This window comes from Hippocampus guttulatus, chromosome 7 (genome assembly GCF_054856545.1).
Source record: "Hippocampus guttulatus isolate MCC_2025c chromosome 7, RoL_Hgut_1.0, whole genome shotgun sequence".
In the NCBI taxonomy this organism is placed as follows: domain Eukaryota; kingdom Metazoa; phylum Chordata; class Actinopteri; order Syngnathiformes; family Syngnathidae; genus Hippocampus; species Hippocampus guttulatus.
In genome coordinates this window covers 22,048,397-22,063,652 of record NC_141267.1, presented here as the reverse complement: position 1 = coordinate 22,063,652, position 15,256 = coordinate 22,048,397, and the positions used below count along the sequence as shown (strand labels likewise).

Here is a 15,256-nt window from a genome sequence, read left to right as displayed (position 1 = left end):
TTCGTAGTGTGTAACTAAGAGGCTGAGGAAATTTACCTATTCGCACCCATGTGCAGGTTTGTTCTGTCACGCCTTAAGATGGCGTTTAAACAACATGCTCCAAAAGGACCATGCCAGAGGATTTGTGGTGACAGTGAGGTTGAATAAAAGGTAGATAATGGTCATAAATGTTACTTTTAAAGGGCATCAATTCGTGAGATTGAAATCCGAAATAAATCAAAAGGCTGAGCAACTCTACTTCCCCTGTCAGCACGAGGGCGACAAGTTCGACTCAAGGTGCAAACACTCTGGATGGAAGCATTCTGTATGATTTACAATGACGACTTGTCATGGAGTCTTTCTTCCTGACTAAGGATTCAAGTCTGAGCACAGTGTTCAAGCTGATAAGAGTCACAAGGCCCGCTTCCTGTGGGAGTTGCCACGGCAACCAGCATCTCAGCACAGAGCCCAAAGGCGTACAAAAAAAATACAACTCCACCCGGACCAGTAACTAGTCATATCCCTGCCTGTGCTCCAATAAATAGGCACACCCTTGGCCCAGTAACAAGCCCCATCCCTGGCCAGTGAATACACATCGATGGGCTCGCAAATGAGCACATCTATGGGCTATTAAATCCTACATACTTTGGCCAGCAAATAGACACATCCCTGGGCCTGCAGATGTACATCCATGGTCCAGTAAGTAGATGCATCCACGCGCTAATAAACCAGTCCGTGGACCTGGACGGCCATATCACGGACGTATCTCTGAATCCAGTAAGTAGACGCATACATGCTTGTGCTCCAGCAAATAGACACGCCCGTGGCACTGTAAATAACCCCATCTGTCAATATACATCCACGTAGCAATGAGTGTGACATTTCACGAATTCCAAGTAATTTACCGTATTAAGTTGTAGTATGGATGGGAATGTTGTCATCGCAGCTTGGCAAATGTTTGAAGATGGGAAGTCGTTTCATTTGAAAAGTGAGTGACAACAATTAGATGTGCCTTTATTGTGGCGGGTAGAGGCAGGAACATGAATGATTGATGTTATGGAAAGAAAGAAGGGATAAAAAAAAAAAAAGCTACTGGAAAGTTTGGACTTCACAGAGCTGCCAAGACTGACTCCCATCCAGTCCTCAATCTGTCAGGAAAGAACAAGAAGTCGGCTTCTCCTCCATCTTTGTTGTTCTTTTTCATCTTTCAGTGCCAAAAAATACGGCTTTTGCGAGCACTTGGAAAAGTGAAAGTGGAGCAGCAGATTTGCGCCTTGCAGCGCAGGCGCCCAAATGCAAACGACGAGCAGGATGGACCCAGGCGCTCAGATGGGAAAACCAAAAAACTTGGCTTGATTTGGTGCTATAAACTGTCAAACTCAATGTGCTTGGGACCAAAACCTGACAACCAAGAGCCGAGATTTCCAAAGAGTCTTAGAGTTTACTGATGGTTTAAACCCCAAATATAAGCCAAAGTATGTCTATGGCAGCACTTTAGTAGGAGTAGGGATGTGTCTCTTTTTCGTCACTGGTGCTGCTGTAATATTTAACTAAATGATGGATTGAAAGATCTATTTTGGGCAATAGTGATTCAGTATTTAGACAGGCCCTGGGCTGGTCAATTGACACAAAACTGGGTCACGAAATAAATAGTCTTCTCGTGAACGAACACACCCATGAACCAGTCCCCGGGCCCGTGAATAGCTACACGCACAGTAAGTGAATAGCCACACCTCTGTGATTCGGTAAATAGACATATCCCTGTGAGCTTGTAAATTGACAAAGCACAGCAGCGGAAGTTCACAGGAAAAAACGAAACAAAAACTTGACGTTTGCCAGCATCAGCGCAGTGTTGCCAAGTTGTCACGTTTAAAATAAATGCGCCAGTGACGTGATTGGTTGCCAACACCTTCCTCGCCCATGTGTGAGCAGCAAGAAACAGATGGTGACTAGCTGCAGTCACACAAAAAATACGGAGAGAAACTTCTAAGAAATGTTCTGCTTCCATTTTAAAAGTAAGTGAAGCACCGCTAGTATTGCTGCAGCGGCAATTCAAGTGCTGCTCGGATGGGCGGGGAAACGACACAACAATCGTCAAACTCCAATCTTAATCCTCTTTATGCATCTGATGCGAATATGCTAACAGACGCTTATATTTCCAAAGAGCCGACACCATACCGTCGCTGCGTGATATCGTAATCTTCATCCGTCCTTGACAATTTTGTTGCAGCGCTTTGCCGTCAGTCATACTCAAGACTGCGTGTCCTCCTCCTGTCACGCTAAATGCTAAATGCTAAATGCTAGCTGCCGCCCCGCAGAGAAAGGAAGCCTGTGGATTATTTCTTTATTCGTGTTGATGCTTCCATTCGCTGTCATCTGTCTCCATCGTCCTCGTTGGCGACAACATGCCCGCCCTGTGTGGCGTGCAAAATGCAGGTGCTCTCAAAATGTTACACCACAGTGCTAACGGGGATCCTTTAAGGAATGAGAGAAGAGGACGTTTCAGTGTCTGTTTTTCGACGACAAAAACGACCATGTAGAGAAAGGTGTTTTGAGGCGAAAAAACGACCAAGTGTAGTAAGGCGTTTTTAGCTGAAAAAAAAAAACGACCATGTATCGTAAGGCGTTTTTAGCCGAAAAAACCCCACCATGTACAGGAGGGCGTTTTAAGACGAAAAAAACCGACCATGTAAAGGAAGGCGTTTTTAGGCCGAAAAAACGACATAGTATAGTAAGGCGTTTTTAGCCCGAAAAAACCGACATAGTATAGTAAGCGTTTTTAGCCGAAAAAACCCCACCATGTACAGGAGGGCGTTTTAAGCCGAAAAAAACCGACCATGTAAAGGAAGGCGTTTTTAGCCCAAAAAAACGACCATGTATAGTAAGGCAATTTTGGACGAAATCTTTAGCCGAAAAAAACGACCATGTATAGTAAGGCGGTTTTGGACGAAATTTTTAGCCGAAAAAAACGACCATGTATAGTAAGGCGTTTTTAGCCGAAAAAAACGACCATTTATATAAGGCGTTTTTAGCCAAAAAAAAACTACCATGTATAGTAAGTCGTTTTTGACCGAAAAAAACGACCATGTATAATAAGGCGTTTTTGGATGAAAAAAACGACCATGTATAGTAAGGCATTTTTGGACCAAATTTTTAGCCGAAAAAAAACGACCATGTATAGCAAGGCGTTTTTAGCCCCAAAAAATGACCATGTATAGTAAGGCATTTTTGGAACTAATTTTTAGCCGAAAAAAACGACCATGTATAGCAAGGCGTTTTTAGCCCAAAAAAATGACCATGTATAGTAAGGCATTTTTGGACGAAATTTTTAGCCGAAAAAACGACCATGTATAGTAAGGCATTTTGGACGAAATTTTTAGCAGAAAAAAACGACCATGTATATAGTAAGGCGTTTTTGGACGAAATTTTTAGCCGAAAAAAACGACCATGTATAGTAAGGCGTTTTTAGCCGAAAAAAACGACCATGTATATCAGGTGTTTTTAGCCGAAAAAAAACGACCATGTATAGTAAGTCGTTTTTGACCGGAAAAAAAACGACCACGTATAATAAGGCGTTTTTGGATGAAAAAAATGACCATGTATAGTAAGGCGTTTTTGGACGAAATTTTTAGCCGAAAAAAACAACCATGTACTCTTTAGCCAAAAGAAACAACCATGATTAATAAAAAAACACAACTCCTCTCCTCTATGTGGTGCTTTGGCTCAGTGGTAGAGTGATGGAGTGCCACACCAGAGGTTGAGTGTTTGATCCCTGGTTGTTGTAACAATGTCTACTCTTTAACCACCATATACAACTTATTTGAGGAAAAACACAAAACAACCCAAAGGTTCATTGTGGTGGGTTAGCTCAGTGGTAGAAAGCTGAAGTCCCTAATCCACTATACTGTCGTTTTTTTCGGGCCAAAAACGCCTTACTATACTATGTCGTTTTTTTCAGCTCAAAAACGCCTTACTATATATACTATGTCGTTTTTTTCGGTTCAAAAACGCCTTACTATACTATGTCATTTTTTTCGGGCCAAAAACGCCTGACTATACTATGTCGTTTTTTTTCGGGCCAAAAACGCCTTACTATACTATGTCGTTTTTTTTTTCGGGCCAAAAACGCCTTACTATACTATGTCGTTTTTTTCGGCTCAAAAACGCCTTACTATACTATGTCGTTTTTTTCGGGCCAAAAACGCCTTAATATACTATGTCGTTTTTTTCGGCTCAAAAACGCCTTACTATACTATGTCGTTTTTTCCGGGCCAAAAACGCCTTACTATACATGGTTGTTTTTTTCGGCTAAAAATTTCGTCCAAAAATGCCTTACTATACATGGTCGTTTTTTCATCCAAAAACGCCTTACTATATATACATGGTCATTTTTTTCGGCTAAAAACGCCTTACTATCCATGGTCGTTTTTTTGGGCTAAAAACATCTTACTATACATGGTTGTTTTTTTCGGCTAAAAATTTCGTCCAAAAAGGCCTTACTATACATGGTCGTTTTTTTCGGCGAAAAACGCCTTACGATACAAAAAACGACTTCAATAAGCTTTACTTATCATGTTGGTCAAAGAAAGAAGGGATATGGTTTTAACCTCTGGGGATTGAACACCCAACCGCTAGTTTGGGACATGGTTTCTCTACCCCTGAGCCACACCACCACATAACTTCTTGTTTGTTTTGTGTTTTCTTCAATAAAGCTGCAAATGGTGGTTAGAGAAGTGATCTTGTTGCAAACATTGGGAATTGAACACCCATCCACTGGATTTGGGACTTCAGCTTTCTACCACTGAGCTAACCCACCACAATGAACCCTTGGGTTGTTTTCCTCAAATACTACTATACGTGGTCGTTTCTTTACATTTATATTTAAAAATGTTGCGTTGGCGCTGGTGAAAAATTGTACTTTGGTCATGAGAAAAAGCTGGAAACATGCAAAAACATTTTAATGTGTAATCCAAAGAACATGTACAAGGGTTGTGACCGTTTTCCAACAACCAGAGAGAAGAAAAAAAAACAACCAAAAAAAAAAAAAAGCAAAGAGTCAAATCTGTACAGTTTACAGTGAGAAACCAGCTGGAATGTCCGCTCCCAAGAAAAACAACAACAAGGCCAAAAAACAAAGCAAAGCTTTGCTTCGGCGTCAGTTGCTTGTCCAACTTGTGCGCTACCGTGACGACGGCTCCCTCTGGTGGCCCGGGGCGGCATCATTTTTACTTGGTGAACCGCCAAAACGAACATGTCTTCTCGCCAAAAATAATTATTGTTGTATGTCTTCTCGCCAAAAACAATTATTGTTTTATCATGTCAACTTTTGTGCACAGCTCAAACTGTGGACGTATTGGTGGTGCTTCTTTATTGCCGACGTTTCGCTCTGGTGGCCACCAACGAACGAAATCAAAATCACCTCATTAAAAAGTTCAACCAAATGTTGGAAAAAAAAGGTTGAATCTCATTTTGAAAAAATCTCAACAAAAGGTTTACTTTATTGGACGTTTTGGTGGCTAAATGCTCACAGTACCGTATCGCAAAACTGCCAGTTTTGTTTGTTGTTTTGACGTCAAGGTTTGAATAAACTGGAGCTGCACAAGAAAACGGATACATTTCTGTTGACCCTCCGCCCCATCCGTCCATCCGTCTAGTGGGTTTTTGTGTAGGTAAAAAAGACGTAAAATTGTTCATTTCATAATCTGCACTAGAATAAATAAAACGTCAAATGTTATTTATTTCACGTTTGTGGTTTGGATTTGATGTTTTAAATTTTTACAATTGTATAATTTTTTATTGTAGGGCTTTGATTGGAGATTGTTTTAAATAATCCATTAGTCAATTTTTTTAAATTAAGTGAATCGGATTAAAAAAAAATCCTTGGGTTTCTTCAGTGTTGACAAAAGAATACTTTTGATAATTCACGAACCATTGTTTAATGAATAAAAATGCTGAAATGTGTGTGTCAAATATGTAAAATCATTTTCAGAATAAATACATTCTATTTTTAATGATTCTTTAATTGTACTTATTTCATCCATTTAATATTTTTGAACTTACTGTAATCAATTTTCCAATTGGATGATCATTTTTTATTGGTAATGCGAAATGTAAAATTGTTTTTTTTTGTTATGAATATAACTAACAACATTTAATAAAATAAATAATAATATGACAATATAATTTATTCCAGTGTCCATGTCAAGTGTTGAGAATTAGTAAAAATCCATTCGAAATTAAAAAGTACAAATTAAAAATGGGGGTTCGGGGGGGCGTCATTCTCATTCCCTTGTCATCCTGTGACCAATTCAAACATGATTCATTGACCAATTATTCAATTAAATAAATATTTAGCGGTGTTTTGTCAGTGCTTATTGAGTTATTTACAATAAATCCATTCACCAAATAAAATAAAAATGATCAATTGAAGGAAAACCGGGCTGAATTCATCACAAGAGTCTCGATAACGTAAAAAGTCGGCGGACCGCCTGTGACCCGCGGGCCGCACTTTGCCTACCGGTGCTCCAAATCGACCAGTCCGAGCCAGCGCAAGTCAAAGAGAATGTACAGAAAGGCACGTTTGACCTCAGTGTTCGTGTGAGATTCAAGTGGAAGGCCGCGTCGCCGCCACGCGTCCCGAATCAAAGCGCCCCGAGGGGGCGGGGGCGGATTCTCGGGTCGGGCGCGGTCGGTCCCGCCCTCAGTCGTCGCCGCCGTAGAGGTCGGCCAGCTTCCGGAACCTGGGCCCCCAGTCGCCGAGGTAATCGTAGTCCTGGTCGGCGCAGCTGGAGGCCGAGTGCAGGCTGCTGAGCGAGCCGGCCGTCGAGCCGCCGCCCTCGTAGTCGAACACCAGCAGCGAGTCGTACGGCGGCGCCGTCGGGTCGTTGTCCGCCGCCTTCAGCCCCTGAAATTTCACGCGTCAAAGTATGCGATTCATCGTTTCGGCCCAAGCGTCGACAAAGTCGTCCGCGACGTGAAAACTGCACGAAAAGAGTCCCGTTCCGATCCCCGGCGCGTCTTTGGCTGTTAACGCTGACAGGAAAGCGATTCCCCTCCTGCCCCGAAGTGCCCTCGCCAACGGGATTACTTCTCCTTACGGACCGTCGGAGCCCACTTCAAGCTTCTCCTGACCCGTGCGGACCCTTTCATGCAGTCTGACAGGTGAGCGGTGCCCCGGTGTCAAACCAGCCAACCTCCTTGTTAACTCCCCGCTGGACGAGACCCGTCACACATGAGCAAAATCGGCGAAGTGGAAAACTGGCAGAGAAGTCTTCTTTTCGCACAATTTCTGAGTACGTTAAAAATAATTGCTTAGTTTCGAACACCCGAGACGGGACGTAACTCCGGTATGGCTGGCGAAAGCTGCAAAATACGGCACACGAACACAGTCGAGACACACAAAGACACAAACATAGGACACACATGTCCTCGCACAAAAACACTCACGCATGCGTAAATTCAAGTCGTCCAATAATGCGACTGATTTAATAAATTAATTGATTTTTGCCACAAATATTTGGTCGCCACAGCGCAATCTCTGCAATATTTAGGATGGGCCCAATAACTCTTATAAGTGCTTGTTTTGAGCATGTGTGTGTGGTGCAGAAGACGGACAACAGGGGGCGCTGTGCAAGACAACAACAAGAAAAAAAAGCCAGATGACGCAGTGGGGAGGATTTGGGTCAGGCTGGACAGACGGGGCGCCCGCTTCTCGTAGAGGAGATTCCACAGATTAAGACAAGTCACGTCCATTTGGAACACGCGCACACGCACACTCACACACACACGCGCGCAAACAAATCAACACGCACATGCAAGCCACACAGCGTCTGGCCTTCCCGTCCATTCTAAGATTCTTTTATTCGTCTTTACATTTTGAAATGATCTCACCCTGCAGCAAGAAACACACACACACACACATGCACACGCACACACTTTAACCCCAAACTCCAGCGAGAGTCCAGAACCCCGTCTTGAAGACCTCATTTGAAACCCGACTCTCATTTGCAAAGCCAACCCCGTCGTGAGCGTGCCCGCGCTTTGGCCATGAAAAGTCACGGAGGGTGTTTGGCGCAGACCCGCATACCTCGTGGATGAAGTCGCCGATGTCTCCCGGGTGCGGCGCGGCAGACCTGAGCGGGTAGCGGTGGTCGTGATGAAGCGGCCTCTCGTCCAGACGTCTGACGCCGACCTTGGCGCCGCACTCGCCCTCCGCCGCCGAGTCGGGCTGCTGCAGCTGGCTCAGGTCGTAGTCCTGAACGCGTGCAAACGCAAAGCCGCGCGTGTCAGACACCATCAAGTGAAAGTTTGCCTCCGCGACCAGCGGCGGCGCTGTGGAGTCACTCGCAATTGAAGCGACGCCCACGTGCGCGTACCTGGTCCTCCTCGCCGCCGCCCTCCTCGTCGTATTTGAGGATGTTGTCGCGCACGTCGTCCTCGGGATCGATGAGGAGCTGCTTGGCTTGCCGCTCTTTGTCGCGCCTTTTCATCCACACGCCCAACAGCAGCACCAACACTGAGCGCACACCGCCACAAATCCGGTTGGAGCGACGGCAGTTCCGCTCAAACTTGTTCAAGTCGCTAGATGTTGAAGCTTCATTTTTTTTCTCTCCCAACGTTAGCTTTTGTTCCAGATTGGCAAGGTTGGGAATGACCCCGATTTGAAACCACATTTGAAACCCTAACCCTCGTTTGAAACCCTACTTTGAAACCCCTCACCCTAGTTTTAAAACCACATTTAGAACCCTAACCCGAAATTGAACATTTGAAATCCGAACCCTGGTTTTAAACCCGACTATAAAACCCCCACCCTACTTTGATACCTTAACCTTTGTTTTAAAACCAAATATGAAACTTAAAACCCAAGATTGAAAACATTCTCTGAAACCCGAACAGTTTTTGAAACCCTACTTTGAAACCCTAACCCTAATATGAAATCCTGATTTGAAACCCTAACCCTGTTTTTAAACTCTTTGAAACTCAAAGCCTACTTTGAAACCCTACTTGGAAACCCTAACCCTACTTTGAAGTATGAACCCACTTTGAAGCCCTAACCCTAATTTTAATTCCTACCTTGAAACCCTAACCCTAATATGACACCCTAACCCTACTTTAAAACCTGAACCCTAGTTTAAAAACCTAGTTTGAAACCCTAAACCTACTCTGAAACCCTAACCCTAGTTTTAAACCCTACTTTGAAATCTTAACCCCCGTTTTAAACACTAGTTTGAAACCCCACCCCTTGTTTCACCGCTGATTTGAAACCCATACCCTATTTGGGTTGTGAATACGTTGCTTGACTTTGCCATGAAATTGCTGAGTTTTACCGAGCAGCACGATGATGCAGATGAGGATGCCGATGACGGCGCCCATGCCCAAGCCGGCGGCCATGACGCGCTGCACGTCCACGCAATCTCCGTGGCGGTCGCAGCGGCACACCTTGACGCGCAGGTGCGACGTCTTGGACATGGGCGGGTTGCCCGAGTCGGTGATGACGACGGACACGGCGTAGACGCCGTGCGCCAGCGGGCCGGCGCGCAGACGCAGCTGAGCGTGTTCACCTGCCGGAGCAAGAGCATCGCGCTTGCTAGTTCCCTTTTGGCTAGAGGAGCAACTTTGATTGACAAGGTCATCATGTTAACGGGATATTTTACAATTCTGGAGATGTCACTTTTTGTTACTAAAAAGACTGTTTGGTCAAAGGAAAGACATAACGTGAATAAAACGCGATTAAAATCGGACTTGGACTAAAATGGGCTAGCTAGTACCGGTACGCGAGCCAACGGATGTCTCATGTTTTGACTGTAAAACGATATTCTGGATGAGGAAAAGCGCCGGAATGCGGTCAGATGAGCGAGCGTGCCCGCTTACCGCTGAGTCGGCCGAGCGTCCAGTTGCGTCGAATGTCGGGCGGGCGGGTGGGCAGCTCGAAGGCGAAGGGCCCGGCGTTGGAACCGAGATCCGGGTCGATAGCGGTGATGTTGATGCTGCCGCCGCCAGCCTCGGGCCTCTCGCACATCTCCGCCTCCGGAGGGAAGACGTGCGGCGCGTTGTCGTTGATGTCCACCAGGTACAACTGAAGGGTGCCCGTACCACTGGCGGGGGGCACACCTGCGCAGACGCGCAGGCACAGAACACACAACATCAAACACATGCGCAGATACAGACAAGATGCACATGAAACACACGCACGCACACACACACACACACACACACACACACACACACACATTCCAGATTCAAGACGCACACAATCATACACGTACACAAAACGAATTCACGTTTAAAAGACACACACACACATGCACGCGCGCGCACACTGTGTTTAGTGAAGCTGGTGATTTGGCATTTCCAGGTGCAAGACAGCGGAAGCACGGCTGTGGCATTCCGTTCCTCTCCGGCCATTTTCCATTTTCAACAGACAATAGTTTTTTTCTCTGACTAGAACCAACGATTATGGGCGGAACCAGAGGAAGAATTTGGGAACGTGGGGAATAAATGCAAGTATTGTAGGCAGTGAACACTACACAACTGTTGTCCCCCGGAGGGCGGACGATGAGACCAACAAGACGACCGGCAAGGCGTCACGAACAGGACAAATGACACCATGGCGTAGCAGAATGAGATAAAGCCACGTGATCATCTGCACAGTCGAAGGAAAGCGGCAAAAATTGACATTCAAATTCAACTTTTTTCCTTCAAATAATGGTACGCAGCAGTGAACTCAAAGTGCTGACAAAACGGCGAGTTAGCGTCTGGTTGTTTGCATTCAGAATTCGTAAAATAATGCTTGGCTGTTGTTAGCTCAAAAGGCTAACCCTGTGCTACTTACGCTAGGCCTAGTTACCCGAATCAAAAGAAAATCAACAAACCATTGTCTTATTTCTAACTTACTGAAGGCTATGCGGTTGTTAGCTCAAAACGCTACCGCTATGTTACCGTGCGGCTGTCTGAGTAGTTCATTTAATCTGTCCAAAAATCAATCAATCACTCAATCACTAGAGGCACGTTTACTTTGTCTACTCCAGGGTCAGTAATCGCTTGTATTATCTGGAGAATGCGGTGTTGTTGTTTGCTCAAAACGCTAACATACCATAACTAGCGTTACAAACGTTAACGGTCTTGGCTGGACTCAAAAGCTGTGCCTTGTGTGGGACTGTTGTGCTTGTTTTCGTTCTCGTTTCTGTTGTCTCACCGTTGTCAGCGGCCATGAAGGTGATGTTGTACATGTTGTTCTTGACGTACGGAGATTCGCGGTCCAGGACGGCGATGGTGGAGATGCGCCCGTTGACCGGGTCGATCTCCAGCCAGTTGGCGGGGTCGAACATCTTGGAGTACCTGCAGCGGTCGGTACGAGATAGGCCAGCTGTTAGTTAGCAAAGGCTAAATTAGTCACACACTGCTAGCCCAAAAATAAAACAAAGAGAAGACATTTTAAAAAAAAGGACGTGCGCTAATGAGAGTGGCTACATCCGTAGAAATGTTTGAAACTTTGGACAATCCTACACACTCGCATTAGGTTAAGCCACGCATTGTCGAGTCCCTTCTTTCAATAACAATTTAGTAGGAACATCAAAATCATTTCAAATAAGGAAGAGTAAAAGTAAAAGAAAATGACTGCGTACGACGACCCATCCCAAGGGAATCCATTCAAAATGCGCCACCGAGGGTTTCCAACACGTGCGAGAGACAAATTCTTTCATGTCGTTTTGAAGGCTAGTCCCGGAAAGCGAAGCGGAGCAAGAGAAAGTCTTTTGTCCAAGTTCAGTCCCGCTTAACGCTAATGCTAACACATGACCCTTGACGTGATATTTTAACACAAACAGTGCAGTCACACCATTTGACATTCGACGTACCATTAGTCCCTGGCATACACTGTATTCTTGATCCTCTGTGAAGAGCTAAGATGACCTGAAGACAACGATATTGCGCAATATGTACCGATTATGTGTTCCCTTGATTTTCCGAGCGGCGTTTTGACTGACACACGACAAAATATTTCGAGACACAATGACAGGTCAACATTGCTCGAGGACACAAAGCGACAACAATAACGACGCATCACAAACCCTGTGTGGCACACAACACAGACACACAGTGAGTGTGTTTGAGTGTCCATGTGCCTTTTGTCAGCGCCCCCATTGGCTGTTGCTAGGCAACAAAGACAGGAGCACTCCATTTAGAAACAAACGGTCGGCCGAAGCAGACGTCCTGTAGGCTCAACTGGCCAACTTGCTGGTCTGGGATCAGTTTTTTTTTTTTCCATTTTGATTTTAACAGGGTCTTAACTCCGCCTGGAGGCAAAACCGCTGAGATATGAGAGCGTGAAAAGCACCACGACGGGACAGATTTATTCACTCATGAAGTGGGAATGTAAAAAACGCACTCTCGAACCACAACCCCACCGCAAAGGCACCACTGCAAAGTTTACAAGCCAACTCGACGACAAAAAACAGCCCGATTGCAAAACACCACAAACCAACTTCAAAAGCACGACGGGTCAAAGCCGCAAACCTGTCGAAAAAAACCCCACGACTTCAAAACACCACGACTCAACAAAAAGACCACTGCTGCATAAATTCACTTGACTGCTAAACGCTGTGACATGACAGTAAAAAGCCGTAACGTGACTGCAAAAAGCTGCAAGGAGACTGCGAAAAAATCTTGGCTTCCAAATCTTGCAACATGACTGCAAAATTACAAAAACCCAGTTGCTAAAAGCTACAACCCAACTGAAAAAAAACCAAGTGCAAAAAAAGTCACAAGGCCACTGCGAAAGAACGGCTGCGAAGAGCCGCAATCAAACTGACTGAAGTTACAACCAGACTGCAAAAGACTTAATTCAAGGTATTGATACCAGCCACCGATACTTCAGGCAAGATAAATAAATAAAATCTGAAGAACAGGTCCTCCACGGCAGCGGGTGGCGCTGTACCGCTGCAGTTTACCCTAACCCCACCGTAAAAACACAACTGCCTAAAAACCCGACTGCAAAAAAAGCTGCGACCCAACAGAAAAATGCCACAACCTGACTGCAAAACACCAAAACCTGACCAAAAGTAGCCCCAACCTAGCTGTCAAATGCTACAAGCTGAAAACAAAATGGCAGTGTAAAAGCACAACGGCGAAAAGCTTCAACTTGAAGGCAACAAGCTACAACCCAAAAGCACAATTACAAGACGCCAAAGCTGACAGTAAAATATTCGAGTCGAGACGGCGAGACAACCGAGCACAAAATGAAAAAACAAAACAAACGACAACTAAAAACCGCAAGTTGACTGTACATAGCCGCAACCCGCCCGGAGATTCTCACCGGATGGTCTGCCTCATGAAGCGGTCGGGGTCCTGCGCCGTGAAGGTGGTGAGCATCGAGCCGGCGGGCATGCCCTCGTCCAACTTGATGGGTTTGGGATTGGGGCTGAACTCGGGACTCTCGTTGAGATCCAGGATGCGGATGGAGACGGTGGCGGTGGACTGGCGCGGCGGATGGATGCCGCGGGCCAGCGGGGCCTCGTTTTCCGCCTCCACGTTCAGCACGAACGAGCGAGTCAGCTCAAAGTCGATGGGCTGAGGGGGAACGGACGGCGGGAGTCAGCGCCGCGTGACACGCGGCGGTCCGGTCGGGGGGGGGCTCTCACCTTGACCACGGTGAGGAGCCCCTCGTTGGTGGTGGGGTCGGTGGGGATGGAGAAGCGGCCGTCGGGGTCTCCGCCGACGATGCGGTAAACGGCGTTCCAGGCCGTCGAGTGCGGCTGGTCCTTGTCCGTCACCGTCAGGTTGGTCACGATCACGTTCGCCAGGTTCTCGTGGACCTCGCCGAAGAACTGCGCGAGACGTCGCCCGGGGCGAGATTAGCAGAGGAAAACGTCGCGGAATTTGGCGCTTCAAGACGGGACGAGACGTACCGTATCGGTGGTGAATTCGGGCGGGTTGTCGTTGACGTCGGTGATCCTGACCACGGTGGTGGCGGTGTTGGAAAGGCCGTAAGTGGGGTTGCCTTCCATGTCGGTGGCTTGGATGATCAACGTGTACTGAGACACTTTCTGGAAAACAAAACACAGCGTGCGAAATTAGCTAGCGCGTGATAAGGTATGATTCACTCCCATTACGACGTCCATTTTGAATACGATACCATACGGTTCACTCAGACGAGATACGATACAATTTCCTCTGATTCCAACGCGACAGGATACGATACAATTTACAGTACGTTATGATTTACGGTCATCAAATTACGCGCGCCGCCAGGCGATTTGCTCCAATTACGAAGCGACACAACGCACTTCAAAATGCGACAAGTGACGATTTCCTCCAATGAGCGCGTGACGAGATTGACTGCAATTAGGACGTTGACAGCCGCAACGTTCGCGCTCATTAACGCGCGATCAACCCGATTCCGTTGACCGCGTGAAAATAGTTGACTGACTTTCATTGCCGTGTGAGCAGATACCGTTCAGGCCGACGACAAGGCGATACAATCGACATCCACGACGGCGTGACAAGACACGGTTCAGTCCGAATTTGCAGTTCTACTCCTCAGGTGCGCCATCTGAGCCTGTCATCGAGTGAATTATCGACGGGCGTCGGCAGTCTCCATCTTTTTTGACGGCCCCATGCTGGCATGCAAATGACAAATGGCGTGCCCGGCGGAATGGCGAGAACATTTTGCCGGCTCTACTAGTGTTGGATTATGACAAAAAAAAAAAAAGACACAATCTGTCTTAGCGCTGCGGGAAGCGCTGCGGGCCAGACAGACGTTGACAGGCGGAGCTTCCATATGGCCAACGCACACCCCCCACCTACCCGTCTCCCCAACACACGCACTCACACGCACGCACACACCTCGCGGTCCAGGCCTGCTGCCACGGAGATGATGTCACCAGTCTTGTTGTTAATGGTGAACATGTTGGAGGACGGGCTTTGGGGACTCTGAGTCAGGATCTTGTATCGCAGCATCCCATTGGCCGTCTTGGGATCGTCCTTGTCCACCGCCATCACAGTCATCACAAAGGTCCCTGCGGGAAAGAAGAGAGCACGTTAAAAAAATTAAATAAAATCAAATAAAAAGTAACGCGATGAAATGAAATGACCATTATCTGCCAATAAAACAGGAAAAGCTGACTTTCGTAAAACACGTACACATCGCTAGCAACAACCCCGCCGATACTTGTCAAGCAGACGTTTCTTCACGAATATATTTTCCACCGGAAGCCCTTTCTGAGTAGTCATTTGATAGTTTTCTTAAACCGCTGGCATAAACTCCGCATTGAAAACGTTT

The 15,256-nt window shown here is 46.3% G+C and overlaps 1 protein-coding gene across 2 annotated transcripts in view; it reads right to left on the bottom strand.

The window, feature by feature from the left end:
* Window positions 1-4,920: 4,920 nt before the first annotated feature.
* Window positions 4,921-15,256, bottom strand: part of LOC147203088 (cadherin-2-like) — a 53,587-nt gene continuing 43,251 nt past the window's right edge. For both annotated transcript variants that reach the window (XM_086116264.1, XM_086116265.1), the window contains exons 7-16: window positions 14,821-14,993; window positions 13,884-14,021; window positions 13,617-13,802; window positions 13,292-13,545; window positions 11,174-11,316; window positions 9,850-10,089; window positions 9,306-9,539; window positions 8,355-8,494; window positions 8,066-8,233; window positions 4,921-6,883 (exon numbers count right to left, since the gene is read on the bottom strand). In XM_086116264.1, coding sequence (XP_085972390.1) covers window positions 6,680-6,883; window positions 8,066-8,233; window positions 8,355-8,494; window positions 9,306-9,539; window positions 9,850-10,089; window positions 11,174-11,316; window positions 13,292-13,545; window positions 13,617-13,802; window positions 13,884-14,021; window positions 14,821-14,993 — 1,880 coding nt within the window. In that variant the 3' untranslated portion in view covers window positions 4,921-6,679. The remainder of the gene's footprint in view (window positions 6,884-8,065; window positions 8,234-8,354; window positions 8,495-9,305; window positions 9,540-9,849; window positions 10,090-11,173; window positions 11,317-13,291; window positions 13,546-13,616; window positions 13,803-13,883; window positions 14,022-14,820; window positions 14,994-15,256) is intronic.